Here is a 22,083-nt window from a genome sequence, read left to right as displayed (position 1 = left end):
CTTACAATTAGTAGTGGTTTATGTAAAAAGTTAGTTATCCTTTATCCCAATGAAATGATATTGAAAATCGTAATTGCGTCGAAAATGTCAATCAATAATAAAATTCATATAATTTCGATGGAACAAATAAGAAAGAGGAAAGAAGTCATCTAAAAGTCGAATTCATATTGGAGCATTGATTTACTCTTTTAAAACGTACTGAATGTATTTTCATATGGCACAATATATTTACGCAAGAATCGTGAAATTAGCCATACGGTTGAAGATATGACTATGCCATACAGCGACAAACTGATATCGCCAATAAAACGGTATTCACAGAGACATTCATTTATTGAGCTCAATTATGTTCTCAGAATTGCGTGCAACAGAGTAAATATGATGCTATCAGTTAGTGCAACCATAGGAATGTTAGTATGTATTCACGGGGAGTCCCGTTCTATCGATTTGTAACAGATGACTAAATGCGAACAACGAAGCTTTTGGTAGCGTCATCGATAAGAATTGGAGGTTCAAGTCCATTTATGACTCAATTTAGCCGTATATAATTCCACTATCTCTAACAACCGTCTAAGTCAATAACATTTATATGTATAACTCACGTAGCTATGAATACATTCTTGATACTCACTAATATCACTTGGTTTGATATTAAAATTTGCAAGAAATTCTTCTATGCATGAGTTTTAAACGGTTTTGTTCATTTATAGTACATCTGTATATCTATTTGAGTTCAACACACACCTTGCACCTCGTAAGGAAAACAGCTTGAAGTATTAAAAGTATAAATAAATTAGCCTGTTTGAGTAACTATTTCAGACAATCATATTCTTTTCTTTACTCGTGGCAGTGTCACGAAGCAAAAGAAGATGCGATTGAAAGCACTCTAGACCGAATTAGGCCTTCTAATGAATGGCAATTTGCTAATTGTATTCTAATTATTTTCCTTTAGTTTCTTAATGGCTTCATTCGACACCAACAAACGTTTGTTTCAATGTTTGTACATATTTGTATAGTGCATCAACTAAAACTTGTTTTTTTCACTTCACTTCAGGATGAGGTTTTGGATTTCATATAGAATTTAGATGAGCTTCTTTGATATGCAAAAGAATTTCGGTGTGAAGCATGAGCCACGACATTAATATTTGATACAACATAGAAACGGCTAAACAACATGTATTTTTTAAAGTGACTGAATACGAAACTCCATTTAATAATCGTATGTTGGCTTAATGATCGGTTATGATAAACCGTTGAAAAAAATATAACAAAACCAATAAAAAAACCTTTAAATTGATCCTCGTTTATTTAATAACTCAATTTACTTGCCATTTTGAAAATATGATTTTGTTTATTGCAATATTGAATATGATGAATGTCTATGTCGTGCGTACGCGAACCATCAAGAATTCTTTTCAGTCGGTGTAGGATGCTACAAGGCAAGTGTAGGTCGACGGATTTTCTAATCGACTTTAACTTAAAATAGCATTCAAATCGATTAATCTCAATTGTTTTGATAATATGCTTTGTGAAAATGATATTAACATGATCACCCACTGTAACTCTTCTTTTCTATTAAAATTCTCACTTGGAACATGGAACTTAGAACTTGGAATATATTAATTTGTTAGTTTTGCATTACTTAAAGGCTGTGGTATAATTTTTAAACCATCATTAAGGAGGTATTCACATATTAAATTAGATTTTCGAAAACTTATTGGGAAATACTGCAGTTGCACCCAAAATCATAAGTTCGATGGCTTGTTCAATGGTTTCGATTACTGCAGTCAATGTGTAACATAAAACATAATTTCAAAAGAATTTCACAAAAAATGAACCTTTTTGGAATTGCGGTAAGTTCTCCTTAAGGGGGGACTTCGGTATTTTCGGGCTAAAAAAAGGCCCTTTTTGGCGATTTTTTGTGACGTAACCATTCAACTTTATTTATGCAAATAAATGGAATATTAATCTACTACTTTTGAAGAATATTTGATATACTTTTGAGCAACATTCATGAACAAACTATTCCATGGCATCAAATTTTGGTAGGCGTGTCGACGAAAAGATACTTTTTACGGGGCCCATCGTAGTGACATGACGGGTCATCTGAAATATACAAATCGATATTCGCTAGAAAGATTATAAGTTTATCTAGGTAGCCCCGGAGAGTTTTTGTTGATATTCTAATTTTTTAGATTTCTGGCAGATTTTTGAAGTTGAAAAAGTGATGCTTTTTGCGATTCTGCCATAAAAAACGAACTTTACAGATTTGTTTAAAAAAAAGTATAAACAGTTTTAATGATATCTCGACGAGGCTACCTGGCAAAAAGTGTACAAATTATGTGTTGAAAATTTTAAACCGATCGGTTCAGTAGTTTTTACGTTACGATGGGCACCGACTTTGAAAATGATGGTATTGGGAAACGCTTTTCAAAATAGCGAGCTGCATGGAGTCTTGTATGAAACGCGGATTTTCAAATATCTGTATCTTTGTCAGTTTTTCCTCGATTGATTCAAAACTTTTACACAATGCTCTTGAAAGGATCTGCTTTCAGGGAAAAATGTCAAAAATATTTGTCACAAAAAAAAAATAAATACCGAAGTCCCCCCTTAAACGGAAAACGTTTAGCAACTGAGGATGACGATTAGTTCCCGATACGTATTTGCATTTAAGCACACGTACAGTGTATAAATCATGTTTTATCACATGATTTGACTAAAAAAATGAAAAAAACTAACAAAAATTTGATCTTGCACTAGCAGTGGGGTAATATAGAGTATAAATGAGTTAAATCAAGTAATCATACGATATTGTTTCAAACGGGACGCTGCGAAACGAAAGGAAAATGAAAAGCCAAAAAAAGGAATACCTTGGTTTTGGAGTGGTTTTGGACTAGAAAATTGTTAGCATGCTATTTAGCAACATTACCACCGTGAATAAACTGTTTTTTTTATATGCTGTTACTCTTAAAAAATGCTATTTTTTTCTTTGTGAAATGTAATGCCAAATTACTTTCTATACATTAGCAATGCGCGGAGAAAGTTTGCTCACGACAATTTATGAAAAGAAGAGGAATGTGCCTTATTTCGGTTTAGAAACCAGTATTTTTAAAATGCATTAGGATACGAAACGTTAATTGCCGTACAAATGCATAAAGCTATTACCGAGGATGTGTATGCATCTTTTTTCTCACTCGTCCCTTCAATTTCAAATGCGTTTGTCTTTCCTGTGCACGTTGCTCATGTGTAGGTTCGAGCATCAAGGTTGAATTACCTGTGGCACATTACCTGCAATCCAAGAGCTAAGTAAGACGGTAATGTGCGACCGAGAGTCATTGCTGTATCTACATTTTCACCGACATGATCGCATGAAGAAAAAGTGCGCAGGAACCGTTTTGCCCATCAGATGGTGCGTATTGTGAAGGCTGTTGGTGAAGAATAACTTACTCTTTGAAGCATAAATTGATTCGCACATAAATCGTTGTGTAAAAGTGAAGTGAACATTTAATCCTCTTTATAAGATCGCGCTCTAAGTTAGGATTCCGAGTGGCGAAGTCGCAAGCAAAATAGAAAATGACTTCAAGCAAAGTGAGTACACCGGAATATTGTGGAGATGTCTTGGTATTCTATATTATGATTTTGATTTCCGGTCTGGAAACTTGGACCTGTGAATTTGGAAAATTTACATCTTTCTGATGAGTTTATCTGTTGTGATGCATTCCATTACGTGCATATGGTTCATCATGTGTAAAATGTTACTTCAACGATAACACATAATTCATTGAAGTGCTGTATGTTTTACCTAGTTCAACGGAGATTATGCATTAAATGTAAAAGTATGAAATTAGTTGTTTGAATGAACATACATTTCAAAAAAATTCAAATGATATAGTGCATTACTTCAAATGTTAATTTGTACCGATCAATTTGCCTTCGAATCTTTGCTAGCAAATTTTTAATACATATTAAATGCACATGAAACAACGCGTCGAATTCATTCTTATCCCTTCATTTCTAATACAATGTTGTCTTGTTGTCGTGTTGTTTCAGGTATTTGCTTTGCTTTGCACCTTTTGTATCCTGCAAGGAGTTATACCAGCAAACCGATACAACGAACTGCCTCCAGGGAGAAGCAAGCGCGGTCTGTTATCTTCGTTATTCGGTCATGGAGAGAATGCTGTGACGGAAAGACAAACCCAAGTGTTACCTGTGTACGGAGATACGGCAAAGCCGCCTATACATATGCTTTACGGACATGGGACCCACCTGTCCCAACCATATTCCATTGTTCTCATTCCAAATGGACACCATGGACTCAAGGGAAGCATGTCTAGCTCATATATACCGGTAATTCCGTACAGTGGAGTTCGCATGCAACAGGAATATTATAATCCCTCCAATATCGACTGGCCCGTTCAGCAGAAACCACAGTTATCACCCGTCGTTGAACGACCAACTGAAACTGAAACGAAAAATGAGATGAAAATACCGACCCGTGTAAAGGAGAATGAATTGGTATCGAAATCTGATTACATGAAAAAATTGAATCTTACCCCTGCGGAAGAGAGTGAACTAAAAAGACTCGCAAAACTATTGGGTGTGACAGACTTTGAACATCTTCCGCCGTTTGAAGACGTAAAGGCTTTGCTTGGTACATCGACTGCAGGAGAAACCATAAAAGCAATTAAAGAGTATGCATCTACCCCCGATGGTCTGGAGCTCATCAAAGATTACGTCATGAGCTATCAACCTGCAAAACGCATAAGTCTGGGAAAGAATCCGTATTCAGAGAATGAAATAGACACAGCACCTTTGTCGTCAACAACTTCAACCGCCGCGCAAAGTGAGAGTGGTTTTTATGCCCACCTGCGCAGACTGAGATCATTCCTAACGTTCGGATACTATGGAGCTAGTGAAACGCCACAAGAGGAAGCTAATGCTGAAACAACAGTCTCAACCACTACCCCTGCTATGCATAGCGAATCTAATACAAACATACCGCTAGAACACTATATAATACCTATACATCCATTACCATCAACATCTAACGAGCCTTTGAACCCATCTGCAATGGTCCCTTACCCTCCAAACTTTTTCTATCCAGTAATTTCTCCACTTCAGACAATAAACTCTGTCACAGGCGGGAATAAGAATCTAGATGTAACGACACACGATTCAAATGATTCAATCACAATGACTGATTTATCAGTCACCAAAGATAACCTAATAGAAATAAAAGAAACTGTTTCCAACCCTGTAGAGCAAATTGCTCAAGGAGCCACTGATACGCATACGATCGAGGATAACCTTCTAAGAGAGCGTGAAACATCACTAGACGAAAATGGTAATGCATCAGATATGGAAAATAGCAATTCTAAAGTTGAACAAAGTAATAAGACAGTGCAAGATGGAAACGTACCGCCTTTGTAACATTTGATTACGATATGAAGAAACTGTTACAGACAATGATAACTAGCATAAGAAAAAAATATTTTGTATATTTCATCATCGGCAATGTAAAACAAGTTTACATAATTCAACCTTATTTAACACACCAGCGAATGCCATGTAGTTTATGTCAATCGAAAATGTAACTGATAAATATGTATTAAAAATTTACAATTACCTAAAACTCAACTACAATTAATTAAAAAACAATTATTTAATAGAAATAGCTAAACTGACATATTTTACAGCTCAAACTTATAACAAAACATTTTATTTAAAGTTATGAGATTAATTTTTCGCAAATATTTTTTTTAATAGCGCGAAAGTTCTGCGTGTTTTATTAGCGCGAAACTTATGATACTGCCTTGTGAACTGCACTTATGCTATTGAATATGAACAAAGAAAATTACACACTCGCTCCAGAAAAAATAATAAAGCTAAATTAGACACTTTAAGATTTTCTTTGTTGTAATATGCGACATGATATGCTTCTACGAAACATGACATTGTGTGGGCCACTTACGAAAGAAAAAAAAAACACAAGAGAAACTTGAATACCTTCCATAGAAATTAGGATTAGTTTAATAAACTTTTTACATCATGATGATCACGTGATGATCATTGTGATCACGTGTCAAAGAAAATTCTCCGCCAGGAAGTGATTGAGCGATATGAGGATAATTGAGCAAATCTATTGTTTGTATGGAAGAAAGTAATGGCGTGCTCATCTTCTATATGCATAAAAATCAAGTTTCGTACTTTCGAACGCCCATAACTTGAGAACGGATGGACCGATTTCACTCATTCGGCTCACTGCGTTGAATTCGATATTCTTGCTCTAATTTGATCATCGTCGTCTACTCTGGTACTTTTTACAGTGATCACAAAATCAATTTTTAATTGTTTACTTCTATCAGACCAAAGAGCGATTGGTTTGAGCAAATCAACGATGATTCGTCAAGTGATTTAAGTTTGTTGATTATTTTGGTTTGAATAAAAACTACGGCGAGTACATCAAGAACTATTTGTGATAAAAAGAAAACTATCTAATTTTAGTTGAGTCATTTCATAAACAGAAAAAATGCCTTCAATCAGAAGATCAAGTAAAGGAGTGCGCAGTCGAATTTAAAAAAGACTGGCACTAATCCGTAGAAACCAGACCTCTGAGAAACGGGAGCATGTTTTCAGCTTCAATTGCGTATGCCTGAAAATCAACATCAAGATCTCAAGAACAACGAAAAAGAATTAATGATAGCGAAAGACGAAGGCAGCAATCGAATCAAGATCAGGATTGTATATGTGGAACTAATGCGAATCCTCCCGTGGTTCATTCACATCGTGCCGCATTGCTATATGGTTCTACGATCCCCTACAATGAAATGTCGTGTGTTGAAAAAGGGAAGATGGATGAGGTGTGTTAACATTGCCCAAAAAAATCTTTTCAAAACTTCCCGATTGTGATGGCAATTATTGGATGTTGGTTATCAGTATCATTGGAAGCATTTTTTTTAGTTGGTATCTTACGGACGGAGCCGTATATATTAGATGGATAGAGGAAGATAGAGTACAATCAGTAGAGGGAACAGGCATTTCCTCCTGCCCCAGGGACCCTTATACCGGGGGTGCTCGGTGTTTAAACCTAATAACTTAAGCCTAGTATCGCACCAGACCAGCTAGCCTGGTTTATCAGCATCACATTCGAGCGCAGGTTCGAGTGCGGACAGCTTGGTGGAGCATCTATTGGCCCCGATTCCTCCGTGGTCGTGGACCTCGCTTCACGGGTTTTGGCTCAGCACAGCTGAGTAGACATGCATCGCCTTGGGGCCCCAACATCGTAGGGTACGCTGGTCCCGTTGTCCCGATGTTGGGGTCCGACGCGCAGAGGCACTCTGGCGCCGGTCTTCTACTCCCTGGTGCGGTGCGTGTGACGGATATCATTCGGCTGCAACGCGGTTCGGGGTGCCAACGGTTGCGACTAACAAAAAGAACATGGACAACATCAACTACGGGGAAGGTGCAAGCAGAAGGAAAACTACCCTACACATCTATACCCATTCATCATCATTGGAAGCATCAGTACAGTAAAAACCGTTTCCCTTTTTATGTTGCATTAAACACTCTTAACATCTTAAATATAGGCCCGAATGGAGGATCGAAGTTTGCCGGGATTTGAAAATCTCCCCATTTGAAGAGATAAAAATTTAGACTACTAGTAGGCCCAAGCATCAATAGGCAAATGTCTTAGGTATTCCACATCTCATCATACTATCATTGTTTTTGCGTGTATTTTTGTGTACTGATGCTCATAATTTTAATGTTATCATCTAATTGTTACTGCGATTGATTGTGATTGTGTATAGTATTCTCCATTTTGAGATGTTTCACACTTTTCATTGCAACTGGCAATTATACAAACCATATCGGGCATCAGAGAAGCATGCGCATGAGAGAGTATTTTCATCTTGCATTGCGATTCTACGGCATTCAGAGGTCGATGATGACAGCTTCCAGTGGGTGAGTTTGTGATTCGCATCAGTTATATGATACCCGTTGTAGCTGTTACACTAAACAAGTGAAGAAAGTATCAAACCTTCAGAGAATCGGTTCAATCGGTCGGTTCAATCGGTGGTATTTGTAATGCTGAATAGTGTGTGCAATTGTTAATCTTACGACTATGAAATGATGTAGTAGTTTTTATGCGGAATCAATGAGATTATGCTGTAAAGTAAAAGAAAAAATGTAGAAACAGTGATTTGCCATCTATGAACAGCTGGTCGAAGAACCAATCGGCCTTATTTGAATTGTTCGCTATTTCCAAAACACCGGATTATAGACATAAGATTTCTCCGTTGTGCACTGCACTTTTGGTTTCAGTCCATTTGCTTTTATCACAGAGGGCGAAACATACGTTTCATACTCTTGAAGTTGAGCCATGTATGTGATTTTCATTAATCCTCTCATATATCCTCGCGTATGCTGCTTGCGTAATTGCAGTGTATGGAATAGTTATTGTATGTTTAGAACCCCAAATTATGCTAATGTTGCAAATGCTGCTTCTTTAATAAACATACCATACCATAACAAACAACATACGAAAAACTATTGATTTAATATATAAGTGGCCATGTGGCCCGGTTACACAACACTAGCCACAATTTAAAAACTTCAAAGCACATAACGTTACGTTTAAAACCGATGAATATAGAGCAAAGAAGCTAAAGAATTTTTTATAGTTTGAGGATGCAAAAAAGAATGATTTACTCGTGGATATCGTGTCATTTAAATTGATAGTTTATTTTAAATAACTTGCTAATCTGCTTAACTAATGAGTGTGCCATCGAGGAAAACACATGGTAATTGGAGGGTCCTAAGCTTGGTGAATAAAGCCGGTGAGATAGCATCTCCCAATCAAGCGCTTTGAATTTGTCCAGAGCCGAGGTGCATTGTCATCTTTCTTTCGTTTAAAACAGTACCTTTGAGGAGAGCATTAAAAATTAGTTTGATAAAATAAAATTAGTAAAAAGACATCAAAGGACCATACGAATTAATAACCAAAGTTAACATGGTACCTGTGGTAGACCCTTCCGGAGAACATCATGCATACAAAATTAATGTAAATTGGTTTGGCCGCTCTTGAGTAACAAGTGTACAATGCTAACTTGACTTTCTTTTATAAATATAGATTTTTTACAGTATAAATGAAAAGCAAACGAGTGCGTGACATTAAAAACTCAAAATATGATAAACGCTATTTATATTTTGGGCGAACCGATCATTTCAAACCGCCTATTTAGGGCGTGTGTAACTTTAGTGTACTTTTTACAAGTATGTCCGTTGTCTAACACTGGTAAGTCTTTTTTCTCACTAACAGCCAAAGCAAATGTGCATGCTTGGTTAAACTTTTTTAAATTACATATATTTTAAAAATTACATTAATACTTTTGTTAACTACTACTCCAACATATTCCTTCAGGAATTGTGTCTCCCTTGGACAAAAGTGACATGATTTTAAGGAGTGCATTCTTCCTACTATCACCACACACACCCGACAAGAGCTCAGATAAAAGATCCACAACGCAAGCAAAGTCTTTTAACATGTATGATCGAAACCAAGACGCCTATAAAGATCATGAAAAGCCAGTTACTGCCGCATCACAGTATTTTCATTTGAACAGTGATAGTGAAGAGCTGCTAAAGTACTTTGAAGCTCCGATGGAGTTTGCTACGAAAAATTTCACGCTCGTAACTGCACAGATAGGAAGCACAGCTCATATCCCATGCCAAATTCATCACATCGGTGAGTGTGTGGTAAGTTTATTTATTTTTAACCAGCAATTTTAATTAATCTAACTTTTATCTGTCTGAGATTGTTTCATTATAAATTGACGATTCTCATGGTTGGCAGACAAAGCACATGCATCATTGTGTATGGCGTAAAGTCATTATGCTTTAACAGAAAACGGGTACACAAAATCTAGCAATATCGATTATTAAGTGGTGGCATCCGTATTTAATTTTGATTTGTGACACATATTTTTAACATTTTTCTTTGAATGCTGATCCTTTCAAAAACATTGTGTAAATTTTTTGGATCATTCTAAGCAAAACTGACCAAGTCACCGATTTTTGAAAATCCGCGTTTCATACAAGACTCCATGCAGCTCGCTACTTTGAAGAGCGTTTCGCAAAACCAACGTTTTCAAAGTCGGTGCCCATCGTAGCGTAAAAACTACTGGGCCGATCGATTTGAAATTTTTAGCACATAATTTGTAGACTTTTTGCCAGGTAGCCTCGTCGAGATATCATTTAAACTGTTTATACTTTTTTTTAAACAAATCTTTAAAACTCGTTTGTTTTATATAAGATCGCAATAAGCATCACTTTTTGAACTTCAAAAATCTGCCAAAAATCGAAAAATAGGAAAATTAACAAAAACTCGATGGGGCTACCTTGGTTAATTTATAATATATTAAAAAAATATTCATCTGTATTTTGTTTCCGATGATCCATCACGCAACTACGATAGGCATCGCAAGAAGTACCTTTTCTCAGACGCGCCTTCATGAATTTTATGCCGCGGGTGAAGTTTTTAATCAATCTTCCGCAAAATAGACCCAAATATTTTTCAAAAGTTGCAATTTAATATGACGTGCACTTGAAATAATTAAGTTGAATGGTTACGTCACAAAAAATCGTCATAAATAATCCTTGAGAAATTACCGAAAGCCCCCCCCCCCCCCCCCCCTAAGGCCATATAAATAACCGATCATACGTCATATTGTTTGTGGCTTGAAGCGCAAACGTTGGATAATTTGTTTTTGAATATTTCTGCAAGGGGCGGGGTAAGAGTTGGCATTTTTGATTATTGAAAAATATTTGTTATTGTTTATGAACTTGTTGTTCATAGTTGATTTTCAAGCTACAAACCAATATTTCAGCCAATAAGAAACAGGATATTTTTTGTTTGGAGAGATAGGACAACATGTTATTTACCAAGTGCGTTCTCTCGTTCCACTTTACTCTACATGTGATTTTCTTGATTAATATCTTATCCTCCGTTATAACTGACGAGTCGGTCGTCAAATCCAGGATCTCCCACCGTTTTCGATTGAGGACCATTATCCAGCAAGTTGTTAGTTGCGGAAAAACCTCTCCATTATTGCTCAAGAATATCCTATGCTAATACCGACATTAATAAACAAATTATATAAAAATGATTATATGATGGAGGAGAAGATAAGCAAAATGAGCAAAGAGATATTTATTCCTATTCTCATTTGAAGGTATCATGGATAAGAAGAAAGGACTATCATTTGCTCACTGTTGGACTAACTACCTACAGCAGCGACGACAGATACAGCGCCACCCACTTGCAAAACTCTGAGGTACTTAACAAACAAACAATACTATTTTGAGTAGGGTAAACATGATCTCTTCCTTCTCATCTTTAAACCGTTTCTGGAAAATCTACTTCATACATAATACCTTTAGGACTGGACGCTGCAAATAAAATTCGTCCAAGATCGTGACGCGGGACTTTATGAATGTCAAGTATCCACGCATCCACCGACGTCTTTATTCATGGAACTGAAAGTGGTTGGTAAGTGAAATGATCGATAATTTGATTAAATAGTTTAATCTTAAAATTGCTTGTTCTATATGAATTGTCATAAATATGCAAATTGGTGGTTTTTTGATACTGGACCGATTCTCTCTGAAAGAATATATATATATATTTTTTTCTAATCAGATTGGATTAGATTATACGCTAGATTTTTGATCGCTCTCTTAATGATTTTGATTAGCATGATCTTCGAACAGGAGGATACCATAGAAGCAAACTGCTGCTCTTATATACGCTATCCGTTGGAAAATGGTTGTATGTATTACGTTTTGCCGATAGAAATTCGATCCACCATGTTTTTTGGTGTCGATCGGATCGGAACTCAAGCGAATGATTTGATTTAGCTTTGCACAAGAGCTTCAAATAGACGAAACGAATCGTACAAATGAAAAAAATCGTTAAACGGCTTTTTCTAGTATGAGTGGTATTTTTACAATCAATCTAAATATATTTTTTTATACTGGGCGATTTTTTATTTCTTGACGAGATATTGCGCGCAAAAACCATCTGCTTTGAAAATAATGGATTACTTTCTCTCCAACCCAATATATTTGGATTCCTTAGAACCGAAAGCTGAAATTGTGGGACCGAGAGTAAAGTATCTTACTCCAGATTCTACACTTAAGCTCATCTGCCGAATTGTGCAAGCCACAGAGGCCGCTGCATTCATCTTCTGGTATCATAATAATCGCATGATAAACTACGACTTACACCGAGGGATTAACGTTTCTTCAGAAGCTGGTAAGTTGTTTTTATTGTTTTTAATCCAAATGAAGCTCATTCTTCATAACTTTATAAATTGCGCAGATTTTCTATTTTCAGAACTCACAATCAATCAAGCTACCACTGAACATTCGGGAAATTATACTTGCGTTCCGAGTTACTCTCATCCAGCCAGTGTGGTTGTACATATATTTAATGGTAAGAGTGATTGGACGGATTTCGAAAGAAATACCTTTAATTTGATACCAAATCTGTTCCCAATTTCATCTACTCATTAGGTGATAATCCAGCAGCTATGTACCACGAAGACCGCAACACAACGCAAACATGCCACCAGATGTATAAATGGGTTTTGCATTTTGAGGCCATTATTTTATTTCTTTTATTACGAACTAACGTGAGGGTTTTTCCATATTTAATGTGATTTAACCCGTTGATAATGTTGATTAACCCTTTGATAATGATTTTATAATTTAGCACTTATTGCTTTTGAAAGTGAGAACAAAACGTTAAACGAGGGGAATACTTTTCCATCTGCTCATGACACATGTAATTTTAATTTTTAAATGGTGATTTTTAATAAAAAGTAACTAAAACGATCTAGTATAAAATACAAGATTTAGATCATAGTGATATTATTACTTCAATAAAATATATTTTTATAAATGGCAGTTCTTGCTTATTTTGCCCAATAGCTTATTATCTCCAATAGTATAGAATTGAAATTAACTTTCAGCAAAGAGAGTTAAAAATTTGGTTAAATACATCTTTTGCAATTATCTCAAAGGAATATCGTGGAGCCATTATGGTGGGCAAATTTATTTTTATTGATTTATTGAGACATTTATTTTTTACATGTTTTATGCTTGCTGATAGAACCATCAACAATCAGGATAGTCTAAAGAACATAATCCGCGAGCTAAAAAATCAAATGATAGAAAAGCGCAATCAATGGCATATACGGCAATGGAAGAATCTTCTACAATATCAAAAGGCTACTGACCACAAAAATTTGGCACCACAAGATGAGACTAAAAGCCGAACAAAACAGGGAATCAACTGATTACTCGCAGTTCATGAACACAGCAAATATTAACTGACCAAAATGAAGATAATTAACAATGAAAATAGTGAGACCTGCAATGTACAATGGTGATCTCTCGTGGAAGAACTCTACGTAATCCGTGGGATTGTGTGCCGTCTGTTAACGTTCCATAAATTATTCTGTTGAATCAATTTTATATTTTTGTGGCAACAATCGGCCCGCCCTTGATTGTTGCTAACGTATTCCAGATCACCCCGCAGCTTCATCCACGCGATGAGCTTCGGATATCCGCATTTGGTCGTAGATCGAGGACTAGTACACCCTCTCAAACCACCGTCATGCCGAGCTTGGTCACTAGCGGATTGCCGGCTAGCTCGGGGTGCTTCGTTTTGTTCTTCAGCACGGCTGTAACGTGGGGTTGATGGAGAACAGCTTCGAGGGATTCGTAACGAGCAGTTCTTTGATTTTGTACAAAATTTGGCGCACGTGGTGCATTTAAAGCGGCAAAAGCTTAGAGGACATGGTCCCCGATATTGCGCTTCGGGAAATTCGGGTCTGTTAAGCGAATAGATGCTCCGCATCAACAGGGAAAGCCGGACGTATGGTGGTGGTTAATTATCACGGAAAATACGAGAAAACCGTGTCCCAAAGCCCAGAATTGGAGAAGCCCAGAATTGGAGATAATTCGAAAAAAATAGAATCAAGCTATCTTCAGATTCAACCCGGTTTCAAAGCGGCCTTTCTAAACGTTTATCTACAGTGATGATCGTTGAAATATGTGCGTAAAAGAAGAATTCTCATGAAAAAAAAACAATCGTGATTTGTGTTTTCCTTTTTCTGAGCTCGCCTTTTTCCGAAGTCGCTTCACAAGTGAGAAATTTTTAAGTTTTTTGGAGGTTTTTGATGAAAATAAAGGTGGTAAGAGTGAATTCAAGCCGCTTCCCATCCGCCGATCCACGGTTAACCGCGCACTACTCCAAACGAAGCGGAAACGGAGTGAAAATCGCGAAAAACGAAGTGAAAACCGTGAAAAAAGTGTTTTTTTCTGTGAAATAAAGATGGGGAAAGGGTTTAATAACTACATGTGCAAGAAGTTCTTCCACCCGGCATCCAGGGATAACCTAAAGCGGGTGCGTATGGTCGTGTGTTCCATCGAGGGCGTAATTTCATGAGTTTCATTTTATGGGTTTTAGGTATGGATGGCGGAACAGCAGGCCGAGGCTTACAAAAAGAAGCAGGAGGAACTTCGGAACCAGTACGAGAAGGAACAAGAGTTGCACGATAACAAAGCGATGCTTAGCAAGGACAGCAAGGATAAGCTGAGCGTCAACTTCATGTACGAACTGCCCCCCGGGATGAGGAAAGAACAGGAGCCAGACAATGGCGAGTCGGAGTTTAAGTTCGAATGGCAACGCAAATACAACGCGCCCCGCGAAAGCTACTGCAAAGGAGACACGGAAATCCGGGACCAACCGTAAGTGAAGCGCATTTTCCGCTGTGCCGCCAATGTAATGTATGCCTTTCCCCACAGGTTCGGAATCCAAGTGCGGAACGTGCGCTGCATTAAATGCCACAAGTGGGGCCACATAAACACGGACAAAGAATGCACCATGTACAGTTTGTCGATGAGCGAAGCGAAGAAGATCCATTCCGAAGCCGAAGCGAATCAGATTCTATCCAAGGGCGAATTGGAGCAACAGCTGCGGGACGATGGGTTGGCTATGAAGCGCAGTGCCCAGGAACTAGTTACCTCTCACAAGTTAATAGGTGAACCCGAGGGAGAACAGACCGCACCAGAAACGGAATTCATACGATCGTTGACGAAGAAACAGAAAAAGAAACTTCTGAAGAAACTAGAGAAAATCGAAAAACGACAAAAATCGGCTAAACGGAAGCATCACAAGAAGCGCTCATCTAGTTCTAGCAGAGATTCGTCTTCGTCCTCATCCGATGAGTCTGATTCTGCCCACACGAAGCAAAAGATAAGCAAATCATCGACGCATAAGAAAAGTCATCAGCATAAAGAGCGCAAGAGGTATCGCAGCCGGTCAAGGTCCCCACGTACGAGCCATTCTTACCATGATCCCCGTAACGGCAAGGAACCAAAACGATTCGCAAAATAACCAACAGAACCAACCAACGGAACTATCATATCATGCCTATTGGTGCTCGGCACGGGATGCTTCCCGTTTTTCTGAAAACGCTACCAATCGATGGCTTGGGAGGAAGTCAATCTGTGCTCAACATATCGTTTATAGGCGTATACAATTGAAATAGAAATCCCCCGGCCCGACGGCACCACGGCTCCCGGCTTTATCTTTATCTAGCATGTAATGTGAAAATAGCGGTGTATGTATCACGGCAATTTTGATTTATTGAACGTGAAATTAGTAGCTTCCTTTTAATAAATGAACGTCGAACAGGATTTTTTGTGTAAATCTCTTGCTGGGACACTAGTTTCGACACCTTTGCCTTTCTACGCTCGAACCTTCACGTGAATATGGCGACGGACCATAGCTGCCCTCAGAATAAGCATTCGAGAGCGACGTTGAAATTCTTTGCCAACATTAATGGCCTTCTCGAACGTGGCACTTCTGTGGTCAGCGTCCTTGGCATAGAGGATTTTGTTGTGCGAGTCTATGCGCGCCTGTATCTGGCCCTCCAGAATGAGCTGCATTATCTCGTTTTCCAGCGCGGCAACTGACCGATTGAAAGCCGTGGCCATTTTGCGCATATCGGCCGACATGTACGGACTAAAGTATTGTACCAGCGCTCGGTTGCGGATCTGTGTGTAGAGCGCATTTACATGCGGAGCAATGTACATGTCCAGCAGAAGGTTGTCCTTGATTTCGTCCAAGAGCTTCAAGCACGACGCATACTTGGACTCGTAAAACTTGAAAATGATATCGCGCAGCTGCGGTTCCAGCTCCAGAAATAGTTTGAACGAGCTACTGGAAATGACGTTCTTCAACTCCTGCCGATCGAAGGTGGCCAAGGCGCACAATCCACAGTACATGGCCACATTGTTGGTTGAGATCATTTCTGGAAAGTCGCACAAGTCAAAGTTCGCCTGCAGGAAGTTCTTGGCGGCAGCTTTGTACTTTCGCATGGCCAACTCCGCCAGTCCAGCGGCACATTTCAGCCGGGTGATCACCACTTGGTTGGGATCCTTCTCCTTGGACGTCTCAGACACCTCGGTTGTTCCTTCCGCCTTCGAGACGTAGCTCAGCACATGGGACCAATTTTGGAGATAGATGGAAACTTTGATAACGTTCAAGCACATATTCACGACATGCTTGCCACTAGTGCAGTAGTCGCGGGCACGAGAATAGCATTTCAACGCGTTAGACAGATCGCCACAGTTGAGATAGTGATCGCCGAGATCGTCATGTCCGCGGCGAATGCTTTCCTTGATGGAGTTGGCCTTATAGTTCTTAAGATCGCAGTCGAGTTTCTCCAGCTTTAGAGCTGATTTCTTGCTTTTGGTCTCTACCCAAGCAGCGTCGAAGGTTGGAATTTCTTGCGAGCCACTAGGCTGGGCGGCCACATCCGGCAGAAACAAGGCGCCTACGCTTTCGGCAAGTTTCTTGTGCAGGTGTTGATAAAGCGTGACGTTGTAGGTGGTGGTTACGTAGTTGATGGCCATGCGCAGGGCTTCAAGGCGTAGGCCGGGGCAATGTTCGGCGATGTAAATCAGGCGGTGTAGCTTTGCCAGCCCACTGTACTGGTTGGCAAGCTGTTCCAGATCAATCGAGGGGTTCTCGACGATGTAAACCTCCTCCTCGTTGTTCTCGTTGTCCTCGGGCTGCGCATCAACCTGCATCGGTTCGACGGCGTTCTGAAACAGGAAGACAATTAGTCGCCTCGCAGACAAACAGCACGTAAATTGCGCTCACCGCAAAACACGTTGGAAGCGGCATCTTGCTGCTAGTTTAGGCGAATTTCTAGTTATATTTAAGGTTCCGGGCCGGTTTCGGCTGAACGTTCGGCGGTGTTCGCGCTGCGGTTCTCCGAGTTTCTCACACTTTTCCGACCTACCTTTCCAAAGGAAACGACGGCGGGAGTTTGAAATCGACTTGAATACACTCTTATAACCTTTATTTTCATCAAAAACTTCCAAAAAACTAAAAAAATTCCCACTTTTGCAACGATTTCACGGCGCGAGCTCAGAACGGAAGAAGAAAAACACAAAACAAAGAAAAGTTTTCATACTTCACCGATCATCACTGTACATAACCGTTTAGGAAGATCGCTTTGAAACTGGGTTGAATCTGAAGCACGCTTGATTCTATTTTTTTTAATTATCTCCGATTTTGGACTTTCCAACTCGCGATTTTTGTATTTTCCGTGCTAATAAAGCATCTCCGAGCATTCGCTCTCACTGGGAATACTGCTTTTTCCGATTTTTGGCCATTTCGAGTGTTGCCCATCGTGAATTCTCGAAACAGTTTTGCATCTCGCTCTTGCACGGGAGAATGAGCGAGAGAAAAGATCCGCTTTACCTTTGTATGCACAGGAAAGCGCTGAAATCTGCTTTTGGGAAAATTTATGGGAAATCCAAGGAGACCCTGGACTTGTAACTGTTCGGCGCATGGTTTTGCATGGAAGGGTATGGAAGGAGAAAGCCCGTGCTTGGCCAGGATGAGTCACGAGCCATCGAATGTTGGATGCACAGACCGGTGTATCTTGATGGGAGCGTCATTAATCACAGGCTCACAAGAAGTCCTCGATCGGATCGATCGGCGAACCTCGTCCATCAATGAGCAGATCTGAAACAATAGAAGGTTGGTTCGATCCCTCTCTGATTCGTCACAAAATATCATAAAACATCATCATCGCACTCATCCATCCACTTAATGTGATGGACTGTGCGCTGATCCACCACGCGGCGTCGCAAAAGGACTTGCGCCAAAGGATTTGCGCCTTCGACTGCAGGAGCCTTCGTTGAGCTTGTTGTTGGCATTGGCTCTTGGGGAGCGTACAGGCTTGTTCTGGGGAAGTTTCGGCGTCCAAATGCACCGCGTGAGACTTGTCCGCTTGTGGCTCAATGTCTGAACCAAATGGGTCCGGGAGAACTCAGGAACGCCGTTTTGAGGACTGCCTTGCGCTCTTGTTCCGGAGAGAACTGCAAAGTTGCCTGGATAACGGTGTGTTCCAAGGCCGCTGAAAACGACAGAAATTTGTCCTGTGGCCGTAACCTGACAGGAACCCTGGGGACACCTTATCCTACCGACAAGGCTGTAATGGTTGGACTGTGGCCTACAGGTTGTCCAAGAGATATCGATTGAGATCGGTGATCTAGTGGTTTGGTGTCAGGAAGCGATCAAGTACCTCGGGGGGATGATAGATCGCAGGCTTGCGTTGAACGGGCGGCATCAGCTGCTCGAGGAGGATGCTACTAGTCATCGTAGTCACTTCGGTATTGTGTTACGCGGGTCCTGCATGGGCGGAGGCTCTGTCGGGGCGGAATTTGGTCAAGCTAAACCGCATCTACCAACTTACTGTGATTAGGGTTGCGTGAGCGTTCCGAACTACGGATCCCTGGTGGCCATTCTTATCGAAGAGGACAGGGAGCGCTACTCTGGTCGTGGCAAATCGCTGCAGCTCTGGCAGCCAGAGTGGGAAAAGAACCGGTATGGCCGATAGACGTATCGGCTAATTCCCAATCTCGAGAGATGGTTGTCTCGTAGGTATGGTGAGATCAACCCCTGTCTCGTCCAGTTCCTATCGGGACATGCGTGTTTCAGGAAGTATTTTCACCGTATACAGCGTGCGCCGTCGCCGAACTGCACGTTGGCGTTGTTATAAGTACCCGAAGCATGATCTCCTCCTCAAGTTTCTGGTACTTTTAATGGAATATTTAACCATTTAAGATCCATTTATAAATCCCAAAAATTATGCAATTCGATAGAGATGCAGATATTGTTTTAGAGGCTAAATAACCCATTAAATGTGCCAGAAACTTAATATCTTGAAAGGAGGTAGAGGGAAGGAAAAAAAGTTTTTTGGTACCACATACATCCCGGCTACACCCTCCCCTTCCCAGTTAATTAAAAGAGAAATTAAGCATTTTTTTAGAAAAGCAAATATTTGGTTTTTACCAATCTTTGTCCACAATCATTCAATACAACTTCAATACGATGTGACGAAGCTAGTCATCAATAATCATCATCAAACGTTGATGATCGTGTATACCACGATTTTAAAGCCTTCAGGAAAGTCATTTGATTGTCGCACTTAAAATATTTTCACAAAATATAATCTCATACTGATATACAATGCACATCAGTCACAGTCAGCTAGAAGAAATCCTTCAGTGCATCCCGGGCAAACATGACTATCGCGATTGCCTGGGTTCGCCTCATGGAAAAGAAAATCTTTCGATCGATTCCAATACTAGCGATTCTAAGATGAAAATTATCCTTTCTACTCTCTAATGATTTTAACAAATGATGGTTTTTATGCAATAACGTGACCAAGAACAAAATATCAAACCCTACAGGATTATCATAGGGTGTCGGAGCCCTGAATCCATTGGACGAGGAACTAGCCAAGCTAAACATAGACCTAGTACCACTGCAAGAGATACGCTGGCTAGGCAGTGGTGTTCAGAACAGACGTGGTAGCACACGCTACGACATATTTTATAGCTGCCACACGGAAGACCACATTCTTGGAACGGTCAACGGTTGAAGTCCGATATCATCGGGTTCAGGGCTATTGATGAGAGGCTATGCACCCTAGGCTTGCGAGGCAGATTCACCAATATCAGATCGTTCGACCTAATAAACGTTCACGCCCCTTCCGAGGATAAAACTGAGGAGGAGAGGGACCTGTACTACGGTCACCTCCTCAGGGCTATCAACCAATGCCCCAAGTATGACATCAAAATCATTCTTGGGGACTTTAACGCCAAAGTCGGCAGGGATCCAGTGTACCGCCAATACACTGGACTTCACAGTCTACACGAGCACAGCAATATTGTCATATGACAATGATAGCAGGTTGATCAACTTTGTAACTGCGAATGATCTGGTGATCGGAAGTACCAAATTTGGGCGAAGGGATATCCACAAAGCCTCGTGGGTATCCCCAAATGAAGCCACTTCCAACCAGATCGATCACGTATTGATTAACCGCCGCAAACAATCGAGCTTGTTAAACGTCAGAACTTTAAGAGGAGCCAAAATAGGCTCGGATCACTATCTGATTGGTTTAGAGATCACGCAACATCGATCGCGAGCAGAAACAACACGGCATCCCTGAAGGACAGCAATGTCCAAGCAGCCTATGAAAAAGCAATCAGTGATGGCCTGCAACCAACATACATAAACAGCTATGCCGAAAGTATTCTAGGACGTCGTCGTGACAACACCAGATCTGGCTGGTTCGACGAGGAATGTAGACTAGTGACGGAACGTAAGAACTGTGGGTACCAAGAAACGCAACAGCGGCATGGAACGCGGGCAAGCATAGGGAACTACAGACGGCTAAGAAAAGAAGAGAAGAAGCTCAATCGGATCAAGAAACGAACGTGGGAAGAAAACAGGATTTTGATGAATTACTGAACGACCAGCTCCACGACACACCAGAGGCTTCACTGGTAGAAACGAACTTGCTCCTGCCACCGAGCTTGGAAGAAACACGAAAGACCATCCATCGGCTGAAAAATAATAAGGCACCCCGAACCGACGGAATAGAGGCCGAGCTGGTCAAATAAGGAGGAGCAGCTCTAGAAAAGGAGATTCATCAAGTGATTGCTGCGAGGTTATGCCTGAAGAGTGGTGTACAGGCGTAATCTATACCATATTCAAGAAGGGAGATAAGTTAGACTGCAATAACCACAGGGGTATTACGGTGTTGAATAGTGCCTACAAGATATTCTCCCTTATCCTTCAGGACCGACTTGACCCATTCGCCGACGAGATAGTTGGTGACTATCAGAGAGGATTCCGCAGAGGGAGTTCCACCACTGATCAAATATTCACCTTCAGTCAAGTCCTAGAAAAGATGATTGCGTAAAAGAGAACTACACATCATCTCTTCATCTATTACAAGGCTGCCTACGATAGCATAGTCAGGGTAAAATTGTATGATGCCATGAGAGCCTTTGAGATACCGTCGAAACTAATCAGGCTAGTAAGAATGACCATGACCAACGTTACATGCCAAGTGAAGTTGAATGGAAAACTCTTAAGCCCCTTTGCTACCACCAAGGGACTGCGTCAGGGGGATGGGCTGGCTTGCCTGCTCTTCAACTTGACGCTAGAGAGCACCATTCGCGACTCTGAAGTGGAGACCTCCGGGACTATCTTCTTCAAGTCAACCCAGATCTTGGCATATGCTAATCTAGATATAATTGGTCCAAGACTCTCCGAAGTAGCGCAAGCCTACATACGGATAGAGCAGGCGGCAAAAGACCTCGGATTGGAGGTCAACGAGGCAAAGACCAAGTTTATGGTGGCACCATCAGCGGCCCGACAAGCTATTGAGTCCAATATGCTTGAGGGTAACGTACTAATAGGTGACAAAAAGTTCGTCATACTTTAGCCTGAAAAAACTCATTCACTCTAAAAACCTGTCGAGAAGGACGAAACTGGGACTGTATACAACGTATATAGTACCAGTGCTCACATACGCCTCTGAGACTTGGACACTGTTCAGAACGGACGAAGTCCTCTTATCTGCGTTCGAGAGGAGAGTTCTCAAAAGGATATTTGTGAGGAGGGACGATGGAGAAGCC

At 40.3% G+C, this 22,083-nt stretch overlaps 3 protein-coding genes across 5 annotated transcripts; 2 read left to right on the top strand and 1 right to left on the bottom strand.

Moving 5' to 3' along the window:
* The first annotated feature begins 7,943 nt into the window (after positions 1-7,943).
* On the top strand, positions 7,944-12,966 carry LOC126575941 (zwei Ig domain protein zig-8-like). 3 transcript variants are annotated; one of them, XM_050236957.1, is made up of 8 exons: positions 7,944-8,060; positions 9,131-9,295; positions 9,422-9,756; positions 11,232-11,333; positions 11,440-11,548; positions 12,137-12,313; positions 12,395-12,493; positions 12,574-12,966. In XM_050236957.1, the coding sequence occupies exons 2-8, from the start codon at positions 9,187-9,189 to the stop codon at positions 12,717-12,719; spliced, it is 1,077 nt and encodes a 358-aa protein (XP_050092914.1). In that variant the 5' UTR covers positions 7,944-8,060; positions 9,131-9,186; the 3' UTR covers positions 12,720-12,966. The 3 variants fall into 3 exon arrangements, with proteins under 3 accessions (XP_050092914.1, XP_050092912.1, XP_050092913.1); XM_050236955.1 differs by having other exon boundaries at positions 12,380-12,493; XM_050236956.1 differs by lacking the exon at positions 7,944-8,060 and adding an exon at positions 8,788-8,801 and having other exon boundaries at positions 12,380-12,493.
* A 1,227-nt stretch (positions 12,967-14,193) lies between these two features.
* Positions 14,194-15,644, top strand: LOC126575943 (corepressor interacting with RBPJ 1). Its single transcript, XM_050236958.1, has 3 exons — positions 14,194-14,470; positions 14,534-14,814; positions 14,872-15,644. Exons 1-3 carry the CDS (start codon positions 14,399-14,401, stop codon positions 15,461-15,463), a joined length of 945 nt encoding a protein of 314 aa, XP_050092915.1. The 5' UTR covers positions 14,194-14,398; the 3' UTR covers positions 15,464-15,644.
* Positions 15,645-15,690: 46 nt separating this feature from the next.
* On the bottom strand, positions 15,691-17,509 carry LOC126575940 (COP9 signalosome complex subunit 1b). Its single transcript, XM_050236954.1, has 2 exons — positions 17,237-17,509; positions 15,691-17,178 (listed from the first exon to the last, which is right to left on the bottom strand). Exons 1-2 carry the CDS (start codon positions 17,258-17,260, stop codon positions 15,817-15,819), a joined length of 1,386 nt encoding a protein of 461 aa, XP_050092911.1. The 5' UTR covers positions 17,261-17,509; the 3' UTR covers positions 15,691-15,816.
* Positions 17,510-22,083: the final 4,574 nt, after the last annotated feature.

The sequence above is a fragment of the Anopheles aquasalis genome, chromosome 3 (genome assembly GCF_943734665.1).
Source record: "Anopheles aquasalis chromosome 3, idAnoAquaMG_Q_19, whole genome shotgun sequence".
In the NCBI taxonomy this organism is placed as follows: domain Eukaryota; kingdom Metazoa; phylum Arthropoda; class Insecta; order Diptera; family Culicidae; genus Anopheles; species Anopheles aquasalis.
Note: the sequence above shows the minus strand (reverse complement) of the source record. Positions and strands in the feature narration are given on the sequence as shown.

What these genes read in the sequence shown, in the direction of transcription:
- LOC126575941 (XM_050236955.1), top strand. Translation starts at nt 9,187, where the DNA reads ATGATAAACGCTATTTATATTTTGGGCGAACCGATCATTTCAAACCGC. An exon ending in CCCACTTGCAAAACTCTGAG is followed by an intron (nt 11,334 to 11,439) that starts GTACTTAACAAA and finishes TAATACCTTTAG; the next exon opens with GACTGGACGCTGCAAATAAA. An exon ending in GGTTGTACATATATTTAATG is followed by an intron (nt 12,494 to 12,573) that starts GTAAGAGTGATT and finishes TCTACTCATTAG; the next exon opens with GTGATAATCCAGCAGCTATG.
- LOC126575943 (XM_050236958.1), top strand. Translation starts at nt 14,399, where the DNA reads ATGGGGAAAGGGTTTAATAACTACATGTGCAAGAAGTTCTTCCACCCG. An exon ending in CCAGGGATAACCTAAAGCGG is followed by an intron (nt 14,471 to 14,533) that starts GTGCGTATGGTC and finishes TATGGGTTTTAG; the next exon opens with GTATGGATGGCGGAACAGCA. An exon ending in ACGGAAATCCGGGACCAACC is followed by an intron (nt 14,815 to 14,871) that starts GTAAGTGAAGCG and finishes CTTTCCCCACAG; the next exon opens with GTTCGGAATCCAAGTGCGGA.
- LOC126575940 (XM_050236954.1), bottom strand. Translation starts at nt 17,260, where the DNA reads ATGCCGCTTCCAACGTGTTTTGCG. An exon ending in CGCTTCCAACGTGTTTTGCG is followed by an intron (nt 17,179 to 17,236) that starts GTGAGCGCAATT and finishes TTCCTGTTTCAG; the next exon opens with AACGCCGTCGAACCGATGCA.